Source organism: Monodelphis domestica, chromosome 3 (genome assembly GCF_027887165.1).
Source record: "Monodelphis domestica isolate mMonDom1 chromosome 3, mMonDom1.pri, whole genome shotgun sequence".
NCBI lineage: Eukaryota > Metazoa > Chordata > Mammalia > Didelphimorphia > Didelphidae > Monodelphis > Monodelphis domestica.
This window is the reverse complement of record NC_077229.1, coordinates 46,528,674-46,552,477: the sequence shown is the minus strand read 5'-3', so window position 1 is coordinate 46,552,477 and position 23,804 is coordinate 46,528,674. Positions and strand designations below refer to the sequence as shown.

At 36.6% G+C, this 23,804-nt stretch overlaps 1 protein-coding gene across 24 annotated transcripts in view; it reads left to right on the top strand.

Annotated features, from left to right (window-relative positions):
* CLIP1 (CAP-Gly domain containing linker protein 1) overlaps positions 1-23,804 on the top strand; it is a 162,715-nt gene that overhangs the window by 123,274 nt on the left and 15,637 nt on the right. For all 24 annotated transcript variants that reach the window (XM_056821831.1, XM_056821829.1, XM_001364467.4 and 21 more), the window contains 2 exons: positions 619-725; positions 16,786-16,906. In XM_056821831.1, coding sequence (XP_056677809.1) covers positions 619-725; positions 16,786-16,906 — 228 coding nt within the window. The remainder of the gene's footprint in view (positions 1-618; positions 726-16,785; positions 16,907-23,804) is intronic.

Here is a 23,804-nt window from a genome sequence, read left to right as displayed (position 1 = left end):
GGAAAAATGGCTTATTCTGACCTTTAATTGTCTCTGCCTCTCCAGAATTTGATGTTATTTTAAAACAGTTGGAGGGGAATATTGGGAGAGTTTAGCTGGGTTTCTGCCTCAACTCTACCATCTTGATTTCACTGGTCTTCACTATATTTATCTTCTTGGCATTACTCACTTTGTATATTATTTGAGTCCCTGTCTAAGTTTCCATAAACATTAATATGCATAACTGAAAACCTTGGAGAAAGCTTGAAGTTAAAAGGGATTTTAATTTTAATTTCAGTTTAGATATTGTTTAATAATATAGATTTTTATATTCTGTATTTTTAGCAGCTTTTTGTAGATAATTGGGTTTTTTTTTTTTTTAAGGAATCTTAATAGTCATCAAGTTAACCCTTCTCATTTTATAATGGTGAAAGGAAGGACCAGAGAGAGGAAGGGCCTGCCCAGGACAGGATTTCAGCCCCATATCCTCTGACTCCAAGCTTGGAGATCTTTAATGCATCCCCACAGAGTTGACTTTATCAAACTCTCTCACTACCCATTAAGATGAGTAGCTTTAAGCCTCCCAACATTTCACAGCAACACAAAATGACTAAAGCTGTATTTTTTTTTCTTTTCAAGTTGGATGCACTTAAAGAAAACAACTCAAAAAATGTTGAAGAATTGAATAAATCAAAGGAACGCCTGACAGTAGAGAACCAAAAAATGGAGGAATTCAGGAAAGAAATGTAAGTGTTGTGTTTATGATTTGTGGTATAAGATGCTGTATGGCCATTATTTAGCCAATATATATGTGGAACATGAAGCAATTTCTTTCAATATTCAAATCCATACATATATGCTTATATGTAGAACAATAATGACTTTTTAAAAGAAAGAAATAGAATCATAGCTAAAGGAAAAGATAAGGATAAACAATTGTACTGGCTACTAAAGTTATGTGGTCTATAGTTCAAATCTTGTTTGGCACAGCACTTTATAATTATAAAGTAGAATTTGTATCCCAAAGAGTAGAACACGAGGTATTAGAGGGGGAAAAGCATACAGCACAGTTTTTCTCACATCATTTTAAAGGATCTAGTAGTAGATACACAGTGCAGATTAAAAAAGATTTTTTGGGGTTTGGGAAGGTGGGGTTGGTGGGCTTCATTTAATATGTATTGCAAGGGGCCCTGGCCTGCCCTGGCCTGCCTTGCCTTGCCTTGCCCCGTCTCATTTCATCCCACCCCATCCTGCCTTGCCATCTGTCTTAGAATCCTTGCTAAGAATGGCAAGAGCTAGATAGACACACAAATTTAAGTGACTTGCTCAGGGTCACACAACTGGGGAGGTGTCTGAAACCAGGTCCCCCTGAATCTTGAGTGCTCTGTCTGTCCACTGTGCTAACTAACTGCCCCCTTGGATGGAGAAGTAGATTTTTGTTTATTGAAGAAAAAATTAGATTTAAAAGTAAACTAAGGGGTTTAGAAGAAACAACTTCCTTTTTAGTATGTTAGGCTGACATTATTATTTGAGTCTCTACAAATTGAGTTATTTACTTTTTCCACTGCTGTATGGGTTTCCCTCTACAGAATTTTAGCTCTAATATTTATATCTGCAGATCAAATTTGAGGAATTCCATCTATTTACATTGTTTTCAAAAGAAAAGGGAGAAAGTAAAAGCCTGCTTAGATCATCAGTTACTTTTGCCATAAATGACTGAGACTTTTTATAGGAAAATCAAGAAATGTTTTATTCCTAATGCTTGCTAAAGTTGAATTTTATTAGTAGGTAAGAGTTTTATAATACTTGTATGGGAAAAGCAATCCCTGTACTAACTCAGTTACATTCACAATGGGTTAAATTTCATTTGTTTTGCAGAAAATTTGCAATAGTTCTGAATTTCTTAGTAAGACAAATAATTTGATCAGTAACTGGGACATTTTAACTTTTTTGTCTTGTTAAAATGCCAAGTTGACTTGTTAGTTTAGTAAGTTGGAAATGGAGCATCTGAGCAGTAAGGCAAGGTTATTCAACCTTCCTCCTACAGTCTGAGTCAGATAATTTAGCTGTCTGTGGTAACATAGTGAATGGAATCAAAGGAATATACAGTCATGAATTTAGAAGCACTAAATTTTTCCTTCTATTTGAAAATTGATAGAAGTCTAGAATGTTAAGTGGAATAACTTTTAAACTTACTGATTCCACTGCACCATCTTATTTCTCTACTAAAATACTGGTTTTTTAATCTATTGAATGAAAATCTGATGCATAATGAGGGATAGGGGTTTTTAAAATTATTTTAAAAGATACTATTGAATTAATTATTAGTATCATAAACTTACCCTTCTAAAAGAAAAATAATTTGATTGTAAGTACTTTTATTCTAAAATTTTTAGTTATATTAATGAGAATGATTCTTCTGGATGATGTCTTTACCCTTAATTTTTTGGGGGGAACCTTTTTTTAGGGGATAGATTAATCATTTATAAACTTCATATGATTGAAAGACAATCTCTGACTTGAGAAGATTTCATAATTAGATCTTAATTTCTACAACTCTTGCAAAAAATTATTTTTGCATCAAGGTTTTTAAGGTTCTTTTTTACACAAAAATCAAAGGAATTAGAACCATAGTATTTCAAGACATGCTAGAAGGAATTTTAAAGATCATCTAAATTGTTTTAGCATATAACATATATGTTTTATATATATTATGTGTTTATGTGTAATAATTTGAAATATTCACAACTATTGGATTTACTATTGGAAAACCTGAGTCTGGGCAAAAAAAGCAAAAGATGGATTCTCCTCTTAAGGAGCTCATAGTCTCATGTAAAAAATTAAGTAAGATTCTGAAAGACTTCTAGAAGATGAGATTTGAGTTGAATCTTGAAGGAAGCCAAGGAGACCAAGAGTTAGAAATGAGGAAGGAGAAAATTCCATGCATAGGGACCAGCCATGAAAATGCCCAGATTTGGGAGATAGACTGTTTTGTTTAAGAAACAGGAAAGTATTCATAGATATACAGTTGTGACTCTTCCAACCCATTCCATCCTTCCTAAAACTTATCATGGCTTTCCCCCCCTTTACTTCCCCTCCCCCCCATTATCTCAGATAAGAACATCATATTTTACTGGAAATTTTTAGGCTATCTGCCTAGTGTCCTCTCTTCCCTCTTCTACCTCATGTCACCACTCAGATATGTTCTGTCACTCTCTTCTTTCATTACTGTCTCACATGAAAAAGTGACACTTCTTGTTAAAGAGTGAACTCCTTTACATGAATGAATGGTCCCATTTGATCTTGTGTCCTATAGCAGATTGTCCCCTCTATCATCTCTACACTTCTCAGTTATTTTCCATCTCTTCCCATCCACTTGGCTACTTTTCTACTGCCTACAAATATGCCTGTGTCTCCCTATCTGCAAAAAGCCTCCACTTTAATATCTCCATCCCTACTGTAATCATCCCATATCTCTCTAGCCTTTTGTGTCTAATTTCCTTAAGAAGGCATTTACAATAGATTCTTTTACTTCCTTCCCTCTCATTCTCTTCTTAACTTGGCAGTTTGACTTCTGGACCTCATCATTCAACTACAACTGCTTTCTTCAAAATTACCAATAATTTCTTAAAGGTCAAACTCAATGGCCTTCGATATCTCTCTCTTTCTCCTTCCCCCTACCCCCTAATAGCAAATTCACAGAAATGGCATAGAAGAGTGATAACATTAAAAACATGTATTTGCATGCAAGTAAGATAACTCAGAAAAGTATAGTGAATGGATGGAATCTACTATTATGATAAAAATATTACAGATACATTTAGTTGCCATCCATAAAAAACTTGCTTGTTTTAAAAAAAATCCAAATGCTGGCTTTGTCCAGAAAAATTTAACAGGTTTATTTTTTTCTCATTTAATTTTTATTTTTTCTAAAATTACACTTTTAAATATTTTTCAAAGAGTTTTGAGTCTTGAATTCTCTTCCTCCATCTTTTTTTACCTCCTTAGGCCCCACCTCATTGATATGGTAAACAATTTCATATAGATTTTACATGTGTAATCATGTAGAACATTTTTCCATATTAATCCTTTTGGGGATGGAAACTCAAATAGAAAATAAGAAAGAAAGTGAAGAGGGGGGCAGCTGGGGAGCTCAGTGGATTGAGAACCAGGCCTAGAGATGGTAAGTCCTGGGTTCAAATATGGGTGTGTAACCCTGGGAAAATCACTTATTCCCCATTGCCTAGCCCTTACCATTCTTCAAAGCCTTGGAACTAATGCATGGTATTGATTCCAAGACAGAAGGTAAGTGTTTAAGAAAAAGAAGATGAAAATGAAAAAGGTTTGCTTTCCTCTGGATTCAGATTCAGTGTTCTTATTCCCTGGAAACAGAAGGCATTTTTTTTATCATGAGTCTTTTGGGATAGTTTTAGATCATTGTATTGCTGAGAATAGTTGTTATTCATAATTGTTTATTGTACAGTATTCTATTCACCCCCTTCATCCACTTCTCTCCCTGCATTTCTCTTTCTCCTGAAGCCTTGGGTCCATTGCTCTCAGGAATATCATATCCTAAGTCTCCTCTGATCCTTTAATGTAGAAATAACTAATTCAATAATTCTTAGATGATCTCTTTTGGATTTATTATTTTCAAGGTCAATTATTTTTCAATAACATAGTTCACATTTTATAGTGTTTTTTTATTCTTTTGACTTTGTTTCTTGGTGTCTCAAGGAGTCATTAGCTTCCACTTACCCAATTCTAATTTTTAACACATGATTTTCTTGAGTGAGCTTTTTTACTTCCTTTTCCATTTGGCTAAGTATACTTTGTAAATTTCCTCACTGAATTTTTGTACCTCTTTTTCCAAAGGGCTAATTCTGTCTTTCAAGAATTTTTCTCTTTAGTACATTTCTGTATATCTTTTTCTATTTGGCCAATTCTGCTTTTTAATTATTTTTTCTATTCATTGGATTTTTGTGCCTCTTTTATTTCTTAATCTATTGTGTTTTATGATATTAATTTCTTTATTACTTTTTTGTGTTTCTTTTATCATGCTGTTGACTCTTTTCCCATGATTTTCCTGTATCATTCTCATTTCTTTTCCCAACTTTTTTTAAACCCTTACTTTCCAACATAAAATCAATACTGTGTATTGGTTCCAAAGCAGAAGAATGGTAAGGGCTATGCAATAGGGGTTAAGTGACTTGCCTAGGGTCACACAGCTAGGAAGTATCTGAAGCCACATTTGAACCCAGAATTTCCCATCTTTAAGACTAGCTCTCACTCCACTGAGCTACCCAGCTGCCTCCTCTCAATTTTTCTTCTGCCTCTCGTATTTGATTTTTTAAATACTTTTTGAGCTCCTCTGTTAATTCTTTTTGAACTTGAGAGAAATTCATATTTTTCTTGGAGATTTTGGATGCAGCAGTACTAAATTTGTTTTCTTTGGTGTTTGTGTTTTGGTCTTCCCTGTAACCAAAATAACTTTCTATGTTGAGTTTCTTTTTTTTGTTGTTTTCTCATTTTCAACCTTTTTCTTTTCTTTTACTTTAAAAAACTATTAAATTTTACTTCTGTAACTATGGTGAAGGGAGCATTGTTCTAAGCTTTTCAGGTTCTTTGTGTAGCTGTCTTCAGAACTGGCTCTGAGGTTCTATCTGCTTTCAGTTCTTTCAAGATAGAAGGAGACGAGTGTTTAATAATCTTCTTCTGGACTATGATCTGGTCTATGAGTAACCACAAATATTCTTTTACTTCTTGGAACAGTGACTGGTGTGCCCTGCTTTCCCTGTGGCTGCAAATGGTGGTGTATGCGCTAACTCTTCCTTACCCTACAACTGCTCTCCAGGACTTTAACCTTGATCTGCATATGGGCAATGTGACAAAAGTCTTGCATCTAGAGCTAGCAAATGGACCCCTGTAATCTCCCTCTGAGCAATTGTTTGAACATCCCCCCACCCCCATTCCCCTATTTGACTGAGAGTTCCAGGAGCTTTTATTGCTGCTTCAGTTGGGCCTAGGGCCTCTTACCTTGGTAGGACCTCTCCTAGTTCTCTCCTTTGTACCCCACCTCCACTCAATTCACTAGATCCCTTGTGCCAGCCTTCTAAATTGTTTTGGGCTTAAACAATACTTCATCCTGTGTTTTTGTTGATCGTGTTGTTCTAGAATTCATTCTGTGGCAATTAGTTTTTTTGGATGGTAATTTAGTAGAGAATAGATGAATTTCATGTACCTTCTCTACCATCATAGCCCTGGCCTAAGAGATTTATTTTTCATTGGTATAAAGATTAATTGTTGAAAATTGTTCACAGAAACATTTTTTATTTCATTAATGCTTTATGTCCTTGTATTTGTGTTGAAAATTCACCCACAAATAAAATGGGGGGGGGCTTGCTAATACCTGATTTTGTCCCATATTTTTCCATTTGTAATCATATATTCAGGTACCTTTGGGCCCTAAAAAAATCTAGTATTTGGGGAAAATACCCAACATTCATATCTACAAATAATGGAAAGAACTTTTTTCATTTTTTTAAATGAATAATTTTTCCCTTCATAGTAGAATTTAAGTATGTTCTTCACATATATAGCCTGCCAGCTGGATAACTTTTGGCATGATTGACACATTTAGTGTGATTAGTAAACAAAACAAGCCAACTAGATGGGCTTCACTTACTTCCCACTATAAAAATTAAATTTGATCTTAAATAACTTCAAAATTTATATTTTAAGAGATTCATTAATGATCATTAGAAATAAAGGAATAAAAAGGTAACAAAATAAAAATCAAAGACCCTTGGCTAATCTACCTGTTCAAAAAACCCTGCGCTCCACCACAGTCGCCAACAGGAAGCAAAGAGAGCCGAGACCAGGAACTCCACCCAATATATCCCCCTGTCTATGTCAGCACATAATGATGGGAAGTCAGTGGGCTCCTGGGAAATGTAGTTCAAAGGCACAGTATTTCCAATTACACATGCCCCTCTGAGATCTCTTAGAAGACTGGTCTCTCCTATAAATCTTGTAAACATAACCAACTTTTAAATAATAATAATTTGGGGATAAAAGGGAAAGAGAGCAAAACCAGTGATTGCTAGGTGCTTTGACAAAAAACCAATTAGGGGACAGTCCCCTTCGGCATAAGAGTATATATAAAAAAAGTATACATTCAACCCCACACAATTCAAATCACCCCAAAGCTCACTGTGAATCTTCTGGTGCAGTGAGTGATCTGCTAGAATCTTCATGGAGCCTTCTCCAAACATTTCACTTTATGGATTCGGAGAGGTAGCACGTTTCTTATACTAAAATTACTCTCAAAAAAGAATGTAAACTTTGCATTTTGGAATAATAATACATTCCCCCCTTCAGAGGATGGTGACAAACATAGGAATCACTCAGGAATGCATTATTGAGTTATGAGGTATATGAATCAATTGACAAAGAAAAATAAAAAATATCAAAAAATCCAAATAAGGGAGAGGTGGAGTCAAGATGGCAGCTTAGGAGTAGCAATAGTTCAGACCTCTGAAAACCTTTCCTTACCGATCACAAACTAAATGCTCCTAGGGGACTGAAAATCAAACCTAACAAAAAGACAGAGCCAGGGAACCCTCCTGCTGGACTCAATTCAAAAGGTACGCCCCCCCCCCCCAAAGCCAAAATCTGAGAACACTCAGGTTTAGGGTTTAAGCAGAAGGAAGGTCCCAGGACCCCCCCTCCGCCCGAGTGCTAAACCTCCAGTGGCAGCGGGAACCTCTGGGCAGGCAAAGGCACTGGTCTGGAGGGTGTACCCTGCGGGCAAAGCTGTGCCAGACTCAGAACATTGAACACAGGCGGATCCAGCCTTCCAGAAGATTTTGGCCTCAGAGCACATCCAGCCCAAAACAACTGAATTTAATCCCATCAAAAAGTCTTCAGAGTTGAGGGAAGCCAGGACCCCCCCTTCCCCCACACACACACACCTAGAGTGCTAAGCCTCCAGCTGCAGTGGGAACCTCTGGGCAGACAAAGGCCCTGGTCTAGAGGGTGTACCCTGCGGGCAAAGCTGTGCCAGGCTCAGAGCACTGAACACAGGCGGTGGGGAAGCAGCTGGAGAGGGAGTGAAGAGCTGGCAGCCTGGTCAGAATGGCTGAGACCATTTTGCTCCAGTCTTCCAGGAGATTTTGGCCTCAGCACATCTAGCCCAAACCAGCTGAACTTAATCCCATCAGAAGTCTTCAGAGTTCAGGGAATCCCAAGATCCAACACCCCTCCCTCACTGACTGTTGGTCTTTAATCCAATCAAAAGCCTCCAGAGGACAGGGAAGCTCAAACTCCAACACTCCTCCCCCAGAGACTGCACTGATCTGACAAAGCTCCAAAAGGGGAGACTGACAGAAAACCCCAAAACCAAAAAAATGAGAGGATCAAGAGCACAGACAAATACGGGGAACAAAGAAGGGGTAAATATGAGAAAACAACAGAAAAAAAAGAAATTACAATCGACAGCTTTTGCACAGGCAATGAACCAAGAACAAAATGGAACATAGGAGGAAGCAAGCAATAAAACAGAAATCTCAGAGAATTGAATACAGGCTTTGGAAGAACTCAAAAATGCAATTCAAAACACAAGAGAGGCTGAAGAAAATTGAGAAAATAATTTAAAAACTAAGATAAGTCATCTGGAAACAGAAAACAGTGTCTTGAAAGCCAAAATCAACCAACTTGAAAATGAGACAAAGGAGATGAAAGATGAGGCAAAGGAGATAAGAGAGGAGGTAAAGAGAATGAAAGATGACCTCCAAAGAAAATCAGACCAGAAGGAGGATGACCAAAAATCCAGGGATGAAATCTAGTCTTTAAGAACCAGAATACAACAACTAGAATTAAGTGACCTCACAAGGCAGCAGGACACTATAAAACAAAACCAAAAGAATAAAACAATTGAGGAAAATATGAAGCATCTCATTCACAAAACAGAGGATTTAGAAAATCGAGGAGAGACAACTTAAGAATCATTGGTCTACCAGAAGACCATGACAAAAGAAAAAGCCTGGACATAATACTACAGGAAATTATTCAAGGAAACTGCCCCGATATTCTAGCACAAGAGGGAAAAGTGGAAATTGAAAGAATCCACAGATCACCTCAACTGACAACACCCAGGAATGTTATAACCAAATTCAAGAACTATCAGACCAAAGAAAAGATATTACAAGCTGCCAAGAAGAAGTCATTCAGATACCACGCAACCACAGTGAGGATAACGCAGGATCTAGCTGCATCCACACTAAAGGACCGAAAGGCATGGAATATGATATTCTGAAAAGCAAGGGAACTAGGTCTAAACCAAGAATCAACTACCCAGCAAAACTGTGACTATATTCTTACAGAGGAAAGTATGGTCATTCAACAAAAGAGAAGAATTCCAAGAATTTGTAAAGAAAAGACCAGACCTGAACAGAAATTTTGATGCCCAAGCACAGAATTCAAGAGAATCGTCAAAAGGTAATTTAAAAAGGGGGGGGGGGAACCACTTTTTTTTTTAAAGAGACTCAATAAGTTAAAATGATATGTATCCCTATAAGAAAAGAGGTCATTGGTCACTCTTAAAAATAGTTATTTTCAACTGGGCAGCTAGAAGAATTACACTTAGAGGGAACAGTGACAAACTGTGTAGGATGAAATGACAAGACATAAATAGGTATATAGATATATGTATGCATAAATACATATACATATGTATATACATACAACTAGAGCTAAAAAAGAGGTTATTAATACTAAATGAAATGGGAAAAGAAACAAAAGGGAGTAAATATGTCACAAAGAAGCTCATGGCGGGAGGAGGGAGAACATCAATGTGGAAGGATAAAGACATTGCGGATAGGAAATACTCAACTCTTAAGAGCATTAAAATTCACCCAGAGAGACAAGAACAATCCAATCCATTGGGGGCAGAGAATAGATTTGTGCCTTATAGGGGAGTAGAAGGGTAAAAAACGGACTGGTGGGGAGAGAAGCAGTACAAGGGAGGGAAAGGGTGAGGGGTAGATTTAGAAAGACTGCAAGGCAAATAAGGGGGCGAATAAGAAGGGAGGGTGGTAGAAAGGGAAGTAAAACAAGGGTGGGAACTAGAGGGATTGACTAAAAACAAACCTTGGTTTAGAAGGAAATAGTGAAAGAAGAAAAGGCAGGACCAGGAGTAGAAATCAAAATGCTAGGAAATACACAACTAGTAATCATAACGCTGAATGTGAATGGAATGAACTCACCCATAAAATGCAAGCAAATAGCAGAGTGGATTAGAATCCAAAACTCTACCATATTCTGTCTACAAAAAGCACACATGAGGAAGGTAGATACGCATAGGGTGAAAGTAAGAGGATAGAGCTAAATCTATTGGGCATCAACTGATAAAAAGAAGGCATGAATCACAATCATGATATCTGACAAAGCCAAAGTAAAAATAAATCTAGTTAAAAGAGATAGGGAAGGTAATTATATCCCGATAAAAGGCAGTATAGACAACGAGGAAATATCAATATTCAAAATGTATGCACCAAATGGCATAGCATCCAAATTTCTAAAGGAGAAACTAGTAGAGCTCAAGGATGAAATAGAAAAACTATACTAGTGGGAGACCTGAACCTTCCTCTATCCGAACTATATAAATCAAACCAAAAAATAAATAAGAAAGGGGCAAGAGAAATAAATGAAATCTTAGAAAAATTAGAGTTAGTAGATATTTAGAGAAAAATAAATAGGGACAAAAAGGAATGCACCTTCTTTTCAGCAGCACATGGTACATTCACAAAAATTAACCATGGACTAGGGCACAAAATCATTGCAAACAAGCACAAAAGAGCAGAAATAATAAATGCAACCTTCTCACATCACAATGCAATGAAAATAATAATTAGTAAGGGCACATGGAGAGGTAAATCAAAAATTAATTGGAAATTAAACAATACAATTCTTCAAATCTGGTTAGTTAAAGAACAAATCATAGAAACAATAACTTCATTGAAGAAAATGACAATGATGAGATATCCTTTCAAAACCTATGGGATGCAGCCAAAGCAGTTCTCAAGGGGAAATTTATATCCTTGAGTTCATATATTAACAAATTAGGGAGGGCAGAGGTCAATGAACTGGGCATGCAAATTACAAAACTAGAAAGTGAACAAATTAAAAATCATGAAGACTAAATTAGAGATCCTAAAAATCAAAGAAGAAATTAATAAAATTAGAAGTCAAAGAACTATTGATTTAATAAGACTAGAAGCTGGTACTTTGAAAAAAACAAATAAGATAAACAAAGTACTGGTCAGTCTAATTAAAGAAAGGATAGAAGAAAACCAAATTGACATTATCCAAGATGAAAAGGGAGACCTCACCTCTAATGAAGATGAAATTAAAGCAATTATTAAAAACTATTAAGCTCTATTATATGGCAACAAATATGGCAATCTAGGTGATATGGATGAATATTTACAAAAATATAAATTGCCTAGACTAACAGAGGAAGAAATAGATTACCATAACAACCCCATATCAGAAAAAGGAATTGAACAAGCCATCAAAGAACTCCCTAAGAAAAAATCCCCAAGTCCAGATGGATTCACAAATGAATTCTATCAAACATTCAAAGAACAACTAATCCCAATATTATACAAGTTATTTGACAGAGTAAGCCAAGAAGGAGTTCTACCAAATTCATTTTACAACATAAACATGCTACTGATCCTAAAGCCAGGCAGGTCAAAAACAGAGAAAACTATAGACCAATCTCCTTAATATATATGCAAAAATCTTAAGTAGGATACTAGCAAAAAGACTTCAGCAAGTCATCACAAGGGTTATTCACTATGACCAGGTATTCATACCAGGAATGCAAGGATGATTCAATAGTAGGAAAACCATACACATAATTGACCATATTAACAAGCAAACCGACAAAAATCACATGAGTATCTCAATAGATGCAGAAAAAGCTTTTGATAAAATACAACACCCATAACTATTGAAAACACTAGAAAGTATAGGAATAGAAGGGCCTTTCCTAAAAGTAATAAACACTATATATCTAAAACCATCAGCAAACATCATCTGCAATGGGGATAAACTAGAAGCCTTCCCAGTAAGATCAGGAATGAAACAAGGATGCTTATTATCACCTCTATTATTTAACATTGAACTAGAGACACTAGCAGTAGCAGTTAGAGAAGAAAAAGAAATTGAAGGTTTCTCAACCAAAAATTGGATCCATTTCTTTTTCAAACTTGGCTATGAATCACTGTGTGAGTGCAAATGATTTTCACAAAGTAACAGTTTTTTCTAAAGAATAGTAGTACAACAGGTAATGCACATTCAAAAAGTATCAAAATCCTGTTATAATAGCCCATTTAATGACAATAGTAAACAAACACTATCATATTTCACATGAGTTGCTGTATGACATTAAAAAGAACCCTATGGACTCATGAATACTTTTCACAAGTTTTTCAGGGGTAGCAAATCTTTCAACCTTGGTTGAGATATTTGGGTCTAGAACATCACTAAGAGATCTAGATTATTCTGGTGGAAGGGGAGTGTAAGCTGAAGAGTTACAAATGGGAGATGCTTCCTCTTGGCAGCCATCCAGGTGTACCACGCCTTAGGAACAACTTTGTAGTTCCTCTAGTATAAGACTGTGATATGTCTCATCTATTACATTTTTGCAAATGTGGAGGTGGGGATTATAATAATGCTATCATACTTCACTTCAAGTACTAAATGGACCCTTTACCCCTTGTTACTAATAACTCAGAGGCAGGCAAATGATTAGTCAGAGCTATTGAAAAAAATCTAAAAATCATGTCTGAAGACCTCTTAAAATCAATGAGATATTTAGCTCATTAAATTCTCCAAAGGTTGTTTACCAGGTTGATGGAGTCCATCCACCATCTATGTGACAATTAACAAAGGCAAAATGGAAGAAAAGGCTGTTTATGGCTTATACAATGATATTTTGTTCAATATAGTTATGGGGGAAAGGTAACAGAATATATCTAATAGCCAAAACACAGTAGATTAAAATGATTCAGTTTAACAGAATAGTATTGTTCAGATTAATATATGAATTTAGAACAACAAAATTTAATCTTAAAAGCAGACAATCAGCAAAATACAATAAGATACAGAGACTTTCATAAAACAATGGAGTCAGAAAGGCTTAAAAATTTCACCTCCAGACTCTTTAAAGTTCCTTCCCTATCCATTTAGATTCCTTTTGTCACACCTCTGGGATCTCCCATAGTGACGAGAATTCCTTCCTGAACATGGTGTGGAGGAATCCCAAATTGGATGTATCTTAGAGAATAGGCAGGCCCAAATGTCAAGGGGTTGTAGGGAGATTAATTTCTCCCCTGAATCTCAGGCAAGATAATCACAAGGGCCATTGCATCCAGGAATGGTAGGAAGGAAAAGCATCCTAAAACTGGGAACTGTTTGAAATTGGCAATGTACTGCTCTTTCAAAGAGTGAGCCATGCTTGCAATTTTTCTTCCTGTTTGGAAGAGTAAGCTTCCTTCCCCTTCTCCCATCGGGCAAAATGCTAGGGAGCAGCTTGCTTCCTCTGCCAAAAGGACAGGACTAGAGAAAACATAACCCTGGCTTTTACCAGCTGCCCAGAGATCAGCCCAAGGACTCCCAGCTTGTGTGTTCTAAAGACGCAGCAGCACCAACAAGAACATCAACAGCAACAAAAGCTGGAGTTGGAGCCAGAGAAGGATCAAGAACAAGAGCAAGATCCGGAACATAATCAGCAGATTCCTGCTGCTGGGAGTTAGCAGGAGTCTGGATTGGCAGCAGCGAGGAATGCTGGCTCAAGCAGATGGGAGAAAAAAGTGGTTTATTTCTTCTCCAAGAGTCCCCTACTAAGTCACTTAAACTAAAGCAGCCAAGTGGGTGGGGCAGCTGACAGAAAATGGGAAAGCAAAACTGGCAGGAGCAGGGCAGCAGCAGCTTCGAAGAGAGTTTGGAGTTCTTTCTGAGTTTGGGGAGGGGGTGAAAACCCGTGGCATGTCAGGAGAAACGTGGCTTAAAAATTTGAGAATTCTTTCTCCAACTTCAGTGGATGCCATCCTTGTAAAAAATAAATTTAATTTCAAACAATTTCAAAAATTATATTTTAAGAGATTTATTAATGATCATTAGAAATAAAGGAATAAAAATAAAAATCACGTGCCCATGGCTAATCTACCTATTCAAAAAACCCTGCGCTCCACCACAGTCACCAACAGGAAGCAAAGAGAGCTGAGACCAGGAACCCCACCCGCTATATCCCCATGTCTACGTCAGCACATAACAACAGGAAGTCAGTGGGCTCCTGGGAAATGTAGTTCAAAAGCACAATATTTCCAGTTACATACCTCAAAGCATTAATTGCGTCACTCTGGAAGTGCAGATATATTTTGAAGTCCTTGTTATTTCACATACTGTATGTTTGAAAGGGATGTTTACAAATAAATGTTCAGTGAACTTCCGTAACATCTGATTTCATAGAAAGCCATAGTACCTGGCTTCTAGTGATGAGGTTTCTTGAACCTTCCAGGAGAGGATCCACTTTCATGAATAGCTTTTTTATAAAACTACTTCCTACCTGCTTTATCCTGGTGGATTTATGGGCAATTTACCTGGTATAAAAAATGTTCTTGAATATGTCTCCTTGTATATGCTTTCCTCCCCATCTCTCTTTTGGTTTAGATTCAGAGTCAAAGGTATTTCTAGCACTAGAGAATTATTTCAGAGTGACTGAAAATACTTCAGTGGCCTGCTCATATTCATGATCCTTCTTGATCTCTCCACACCCTCTGACACTGTTGATCATTCTTTTCCTTTTGATGCTCTCATCTCATCTGTTTTTAGGATACAACTCTCTCCTCATTCTTCTACCTGTCAGAGTGTTCCTACTCTGTGCTGGATCTTCATCCAGGACATGACCAATAATTTGGGGTATCCCACAGGGTCCTTCTGGGCCCTTCTCCCACTATATTGTTTTTCTTAGTGATCTCATCAGCTTCCATGCATTTAATTATCATCTCTATGTGGATGATTCTCAAATCTCATCTAACCCTAACCTCTCTGTTGACCTCTAGACTTGCATCTCCAACTGATATCTGGAACTGGATGACATAGACACATCTTATCCATCTCAATTCATTATGTCCAAAATTAAATTCATTATTATTATCTCCAAATCCTTTCCCTCTTTTCATTCCTTGGACAAGATACTCCATATTTCAGGTCTGGGCATTTTCTCTTGCTGTTCCTCAATACTGGCATGCCATCCTAGAAACCTTCTAGCCCTAGCTCTGTCTGGTGTCCACTTCTGTGAACAATATGCTCTTCCTAGGATAGATTAATAACTTCTAATCTCATCACCATGCTGCTAATTCAGGCCTTGGATACATCTTCCCTTTGCCTTCTCTCCCATCAGATAGAAATATAACCATATTGGAACTCAGAGAAGGGGCAATAATAGCTATCATGCAAAGGTAGGATTTTTATCCAGGTCCAGAATCTGATTACAGATCTAATGTTCTTCCCACTAAACCATGTTGCTTTCTGTTCCCCTAAACTTTTGTAAACTGTGATTGAAGTCAGAGAAGTTAGGGACAGCTGGGTGGTTCAGTGGATTGAGAGCCAGACCTTATAAGACAAATCTGGCCTCAGACACTTCCTAGCTGTTTGACCCTGGGCAAGTCATTTAGTCCCCATTACCTAGCCCCTACCAGTCTTCTGAAACCTTGAAACCAATACATTGTATTGATTCTAAGATGGAAGGTATAGGTTTTAAAAAAAATCAGAGAAGAGAAATCAAAATATCAAGTCTGACTACCTATAGACAACTGAAGTTAAATATAGATGTGTTGATGCATCATCAAATTAATTTAGACCAAGATTTAGGATTCAGCCTTGTATCATAACTCACTCAATGGAAATTAACAAGCATATGTTTACCTCCAACTCATAGCTACATCCACACCTTTTGTTGTGCAATTATATTAATAAAATTAATTCCAGTGATTATATTGGCAAAAATACCAATGAAATTATGCCTTAGCTAATAAATCGAATAACTGACTTAGTTGATTTTTGCATTGAATGGGATAGATCCATGTATTTGTTGGTTGTACATGTTCTATGTGGTATTTTTATTTTCTTTTTATGAAAAATCAGTTCTGGGAAAGGGTAACATTTCTCATTTGTGGGGAGTTAAACATGCCTTATGTAATTAGAAAACTGCTCTCTCTAGGGCATTTTGCCTCTAGTTGTCCTAAAAATATATTCACATGCACGTCATTTCTCAGCTTCATCAGATACTAGCAAATGGGACCATCAGATTTCTTTTCTTGCCAGGGGAAACAGATTACAAAGCTAGGCAGTCTAGCATGTGCTCAGGAAATGACACGATAAATTACTCTGTGAATATGAAATGTATCTGTGCATTTAAATAATGAGCTTAAGACTCTGGCAGGCAGTAAACTCTGATGACCATTGTCCTGTTTGTGAGTGAGTGTAGTGTGGGAGCTCAGTAGGTATTGTGAGCACTTACATTATGGCCTTCTGAAGTGACATCTGGATTTTGAGAGGTTAAAGCTCTCTACTTTTTTCTGCTTAGGGTAATAGGTGTTTTCCAATTATAAATTCCCATTAGGCACGTGACCAGAGAGAACTCTTTTTTTCTGCCTCAGGCTGGAAAGCTGCTTCTCTTCCACCATTTTTCTTGCCTGTCTTGTTTCTATGGTAACCCTGCACTCCCTGTCCTTGCAGAGAAGCCTTGAAGCAGGCAGCAGCTTGGAAGTCCCAACAGCTTTCAACATTGCAGGAGGAGAACCTGAAACTTACCGAGGAGCTGGGAAGAAGCAGAGAGGAGGTCACGAGTCATCAAAAGGTAAGGGATGCTGATGTCTTTGCATGGTAGCTTTCCCCATGTGTTTGTCTTGGACAGTGCATCAGGAGTCATCATTCAGTCACATATGGTGGAGCAATGTGGGATGTGCTTTTACAGCCTTGATATAAAATGTCTTACTTGGTCCTCAGGGAATTTTTATTTGATTCTAGAATAGGGTAGCTCAAAGTTTCATGAAGTCTGGTAAACAAAAAGCCCCTCGAGGTTTACAGTTAACTTGGAAATGAGAATTTCCTTGTAAGAAGCCCTTTATTCATGAGCCTAGAGGGAAATAGGTTCTTCTCATTCAGCTTCCATTTCCGTAGTAACCTGTTAGGAAAATTAATATGAATCATGTGCAGTTTGGGGGTCAGTAGCTATTTTAAAATGAACTAATCCCCTTTATTGGCCATAATTTCCAAATGATGGTGTAATTGTATGCATTGATACATGGGATATATGTGAGAATTAGCTACAGGCAAAACAAACTCTAGCCACTTGCCTATTGACTTTATCAAAAGGGTTTCTGACATAACTACTAAGTCTGATTCATACAATTTTCTAACAAAGGGGAGACAAAACTAAACAAGTGTTTTAAATCTATAAAAGAATTATGGTCCAATTGGACATAGTAATCTGTATATAGGAATTGACTAAGTTTTATTCCAAGTTATTATGCATTTCAGTCACAATACTAGATGATTACATTTAACAGTAACTTAGGAATCATTTTAAAAATAGAACTTGACCGTTTTATTATTAGTATTGTGCCTTTCCCCCTCTAATGGCATTTTGCTATTTTCCACATGGTTTGCAGTGATCTGCCTATATGTAATTTGTTTTAGATCGTGGCATCTCTATTTTAAATGTCAAAAACCCAGAATAGCTTTTTTAGTCATTTTAGGAATTTTATCATGTGTCATCTTCTCTACATGTCATTTGTGAACAACTAGTTTTTATGTTCCTTTTAGATTTTATACTTCAAAACTTTATCTGAGCACAGAATGCCATAGCCTATCAGGACTCAGATATACTTTTTCACTTAAAAGACTTATTAGAATAAATTTCCTCATCCCTACCCAGGAAATTAGAATAAATTTCCTCACCCCTACCAGCTACTGCCAGTACTGTCCCAGAGGGCATTCATGAATGGAATTAAGATTCTCCTTTCATTCATATTGTCAGAGGTTGTTTGGCCTTGAATGGAATATAGGTATGTCCTATTTGTAGAGTTTGAGAGCTGTAATGTTGATCTTTTGGGGGAATGGAAGCTTTTGGGGCAAGCCAGTTTCTTTTAAGGCACAGGTAATGTTCCTAAGTGTAAGATAGTCAAGCTTTAGGTCTCTCCAGACTTCAAAATAAGCAATGTGCAGCTATGCACATTTCCTTAATAATCTTCTCTCTCAGGACCTAGGAACCTTAAAACTAGTACTCCATTGAAGAAATAAACATTCAGCATATAAATGGCTTCCAGTTTTAATTCTGGCCAAAGTTGGACTAATTCTAAAAGCCTGGCTCTTGAGAGTCTTAGAAAGTTTGGCAAGGTTTTAAGCATGAAAAGAATAGATTTGAACTAAAAGCATATGGAATTTTGAGGTATTAGAAAAATGGGCTTTATGATAGAGTAGATTAGTAAATGCTAATAACCATGAGACTCAGAGATTATTCTTATCTGGGTTACCCATCTAGATGGAATGGTTTAGGAATAATCTTACCTAAACACAAGGTTATCTTGGTTTCTATTTTCTCTGAATCCAAAAGAATAGCTACAGTGCGGTTTGTTTCTATGAAGATCCTTCATTTTCTCTCTTTATTACCTTCCAAATAGAGGGATAGATATTAGCCATCATCCTCCATCAGAGTGTGGTACATTACCTTTGTTTGTTAGACAGGTAGAGTTTACTTAGAGAAAAGTGGTACTGGGAAAAAATATGTGAAGTTCAATCTCTTCATGCTGGGACATAAGGCAACAAGGGTGAAGATAAAGGACAGATAAAGCCATGTGCTGGGTAGATAAGCTTTGTTCTTGACCTGTTTCTCTTACTAATAAGATATATATGACTTTGAGCAGGTTATTATCCACAAAATAAAGAGAAATTCTCCCCACCTGCACTGTAGTGTAGGTAAAACTTAAGTATATTTTTCTGAGAACTAATTTTTCAATAAAAATGATATAAGTTGTTCTGTAACCTGATGTTTTTATTTTATTTCATATTTCTTATTGCTAGGAGAAACCAAGGCTTCCTATACTCTTATTCTTTGTCTTTCTCTTTGGAAAGCTAAAGATACCCACATCAATTAAATAGCCCTACTGATCATATGGGACAGCTCAATGGCACAGTAGATAGAGTGCTAGGCATGGAGTAAGGAATATATCTCTCAAAGTTTTAATCTGGCTTTGTGACCCTGGGAAAAATCACTTTACCTTATTTGCCAGTTTCTTCATCTGTAAAGTGAGCTGGAGAAGTAAATGCCAAACCACTCCAATATCTTTGCCAAGAAAACCTCAAATGGGATCACAAAGAGTCAGACATGACTGAAACAACAAAACAATAACAACACATCATAAATTGGAAAACATTGCATTTTAGTCCTAGTTTATCTTTTTTTTTCCCCTAGCTTTAACATTTGAGCAAAGTGGTAGAAACAGTAATTGGCTCTTGTGAGATGAAAGAATTTCTGCCCTTTACCCTAGTTTCAGTGCATATTCTTCCCCATGAGCCCCCTAAAAGATAAAACAAAAGGTTATGAGAAATAGAATATTGAGATTTATTTCATTTCGGGGATAACACAGGAATTAACTTTCTTCCTTACATTTCCTGCTTTTTCTTGGATGCATTAAACATCACATCTCTTAAGAAAGAAGGAAAAAATAATAAAAAAATAAAAAAGAAAGAAGGAAGTGTTTTACAATTGTGATGTCATAGAAAGAATTGTTTGATTTGCTTATATATTTTCATAAGAAGATGACATAGCTAGAACAGAGTCACTAAAGTCTCTTATCTGTTATTATTTTTGTTTTAACCCTTACTTTGTCTTAGTAACAACTCCAAGACAGAAGGACTAGGCAATCTGGGTTAAGTAACTTGCCCAGGGTTACACAGTGTGAGGTCAGATTTGAACCCAGGGCTTCTCAACTCCAGGCCTGGAACTCTATCCACTATGCCAGATAGCTGCCCCTGTTACCTATATTTTTGATCAAACATGCATTCTCCCAACTGAAGGAATATCCAAAAAAAAAGATTCCTTGTTCCTTCTCTCTCAAGTAAAATTTACCATTTTTAATGTTAAAAAAGCACTTTTCGTCTCTGGATCACTACTTTTCTAGGACCAAGAAAGATCTCTGGATGTGTTGAGATGTTGAGGACAATAGCACTTCTTTGTTATATGGTACCAACAGTGAATGAGATATTCTATATAAGTGAATTTACTAGATAATTGAAAACATGAATACTTAACAATTATTTTGGTGGAAATCTTGCTAAATTATATTAATATTTTCCTTGACTTGTGAGACAGATTATGCTGAATATAGTTTAATCTTTCATTGACCTAAGGATCATTAGGATGAGAAGAAAATATTGGTATTTTTCAGCATGCCAGAAAACCAAGCTTGTTAGAATCATAGCTGAGGGAATCTGAGTGTCTAGTTTATCTTAGTTTCTCTGCAAAATAGTAATAGTGAGAATTAGCCAGCAGGATTATTCACCATTAGGTAGAAACTTTAAATGTTTTTTTTTCCCCCTTAAAGTCTGACTCTGTATTTCCAAGTATCAAAATATGTGCTATCTTGTGTTTTCAGGTCACCATTAGGGAACAAATACTGAATTTCAATAAGCTAACCTTTGCTTATGGAATAGGGATACATGAGACAATTTATGGCTCATTTTTGGTCATGAATTTCTTGGAATCACCAAAGGATAAATGAAATCTCTTTTAGAATCTAGAGCTGTCATTTCAGTAGAGCCATAAATAATATGCTGTTTATAATTAGCCACCTTCTCAGACATGCATGTGCAGTGAACATTTATTTTTATCATGTGGCATGGTATAATTTTCCCTAAAATTAATCAAATCAACTAGCATTGATTTAGCCATAGTCCTAGAATGGGGGTAATCCAGGTTCTTTTAGACTTTCAGCTAAGTATAAATTTTCACAAGTTCTACCAGACTGGAAAGACATATTTGACCAGTTTAATTACATATAGTACATCTATCTATTTTCTCAAGACCAGATCTGTTATATTTAGAGAAGTTTTTCACCAAGTTGGTTACCAGACAACTAAGTTTTTCAGCCATAGCAATTCTTGAAGACTATATCCTAAGACGACCTAGGTGGGCTACCCCCTAGATCTATAGAGTAAATGATCACAATAGCAAAATCATAGAAATATTGAAGTATAAAGTATTATCACCAATTGGTTAGGAAGCAGTAGTTTTAAGTAGAAAGTAAAATATATGAAGAATTACCCATAAATACCCTTTTTAAAAAATTAAATTTTATTTTTGTCATGCAAAACACACTTCCATATTGGTCGTCATTGTAAGAGCTCATACATAACCAAAACCCCAAAATAAAATCATAAATAAACTAATGTGAAAGATGGCTCCAACAGTTCTTTCTCTGGGAGTATATAGTATTCCCCATCATAAGTCTTTTAGGATTGTCCTAGATCATTGTATTACTGACAGTAGTCTGTATTACAGATAATCATCATTCAGTATTGCTGTTATTTGTTATAATGCTTTCCCAGTTCAGCTTATTGTACTCTGCATCAGTTCTTTCAGATCTTTCTAGCTCTTTCCAAAATCATCTTGCTTATCATTTCTTATAACAGTAGTATTCCATCACCAACATATAACACAATTTGTTCACCCATTCCCCAATGGATGGATATCCCCTGACTCTCTCTGCTTCCATCATTGCAGAATTTAAGGAGTCCCTTCCCACTATTCCCCGGCAGACTGTTAGAAATGAGAATGAGGAATGTGCTTCTAAACTACATTAGTTTGTTCATTAACAATTCAAGCTACATATTCTAGAGAATACAACATGTGTACTCAATTTTGGGAGAACTTTGTAGTATGTACTGGACTTTTTAGTTAGTTGTTGTTGTTTTTTTTATCCTTATCTTCCACCTTAAAATCAATACTATGTCTGGGTTCCAAGACAGAAGAGTAGTAAGGACTAGGCTGTAGGGGTTAAGTGAGTTGCCCAGGGTCACACAGCTAGAAAGTATCTAAGGCCGGATTTGAACATCTCTAGGCGTGACTTTCAATCCACTGAGCCACACAGCTGCCCTCCTGTACTGGGTTTTTTAGCCATATTGTTGTCTGCTGTGAGTGAATAAAGACGACTCTATATATGATATATTTATATCACATTATCATCAAGAAGTTTTTATTCCAGATGTTCTGAAGTAAAAATCTGTAGTAACAAAACTGTATTTGCCCCTTAATTTTAGCAAATTCTTTGCTATAAAGTACAGTTACTGTATCTATCTCATCCTTCCCCATTACCTTCTACTTCCCCCATCTAAAGATTGGTTTGAAAGAAATGTAGCCTGTTTTTGTGTGGGAGGTGAGACTAGAAATACTCAGACATAGGGGATGTGCTGTGTGCTATCAGAATGGAATAGCTATTTTTTACTTAACTTGTTTAAAGATGTGGCTGAAATGATATAAAATGTAATTTCCTTGGTCGAGTTTTTTGGTCTTTTGTGGGTGGGTAATCAGGGTTGGGGATTTGGGTCAAGGATTGGGGGAGAATGAGTGAGTTTCACTTAATCATCTCACATGTAGAATGAATTGAATAAAAGTGTGTGTTCCCTACTTTCTTCAGTCCCCCTTTAGTACTGGCTTTCTAATATCATTTTACTCCCATTGAGAAGGCATTACTTTGCCAGTGGTCAATATCCGATGACTAAAAGTATTATCCTGTTATCTAATTAGCACGACCAAATCCCCTTAATAATGATTCTATATATAATATGGGCAGTTGGATGGCACAGTGGATTGAGTGCCTGGTCTGAACTCATCTTCCTAAATTCAAGTGGGACCTCAGGCACTTACTAGTTGTGTGACTGCTATTATCCTTAGTTTCCTCATCTGGAGAATGTTCTGGAGAAAGAAATGGCAAACTGCTTTGGTATCTTTGTGAAGAAAACTCCAAATGGAGTCACAAAAAGAGTTGGGCATGACTGAAACAACATAACAAAACAAAACAAAAAAAACCCACATATAATGTTTTTAACATGTGCACCCAAGCTAGTGATGTTGTTTGGTGTGTTTAGGTAAAAATTTATTGTCATGCTTTCTATTTTCTCATCACATTTTAAGCTTAGTAAAGTTTTACTAATTTAGCTTAGAAAAATGATTGAATGAATTGCTAGAACTTCTTAATATCCTTAAACAAAAGCATTATTATGACTTTGGAGCACTGGATGCAGTATAATCTAATAGTAGGAGTCCTTGTTGTTTAGCCCTTTCAGTCATGTCCAGCTCTTCATGATCCCATTTGGGGTTTTCTTGGCAAAAGATACTGGAGTGATTTGCCATTTCCTTCTCCAGTTCATCTGATAGAAAAGGAAATGAGAATGGCCTCAGATACGTCCCAGCTGTGTGACCCTGGGCAAGTCACTTGACCCCCATTGCCTAGCCCTGACCACTCTTCTGCCTTGGAGCCAATACACAGTATTGACTCCAAGACGGAAGGTAAGGGTTTAAAAAAAAAGGAAAGGAAAGGAAATGAGGCAAACAGGGTTAAATAACTTGCCCAAGGTCACCCAGCTAGTAAGTATCTGAGGCTAGATTTGAATCTGGGGAGATGAGTCTTCCTAAATCCACCAGGAGTGGTGCTTTATCCACTGACTTACCTAGCTGCCCTTGTAGGCCTTAGCAT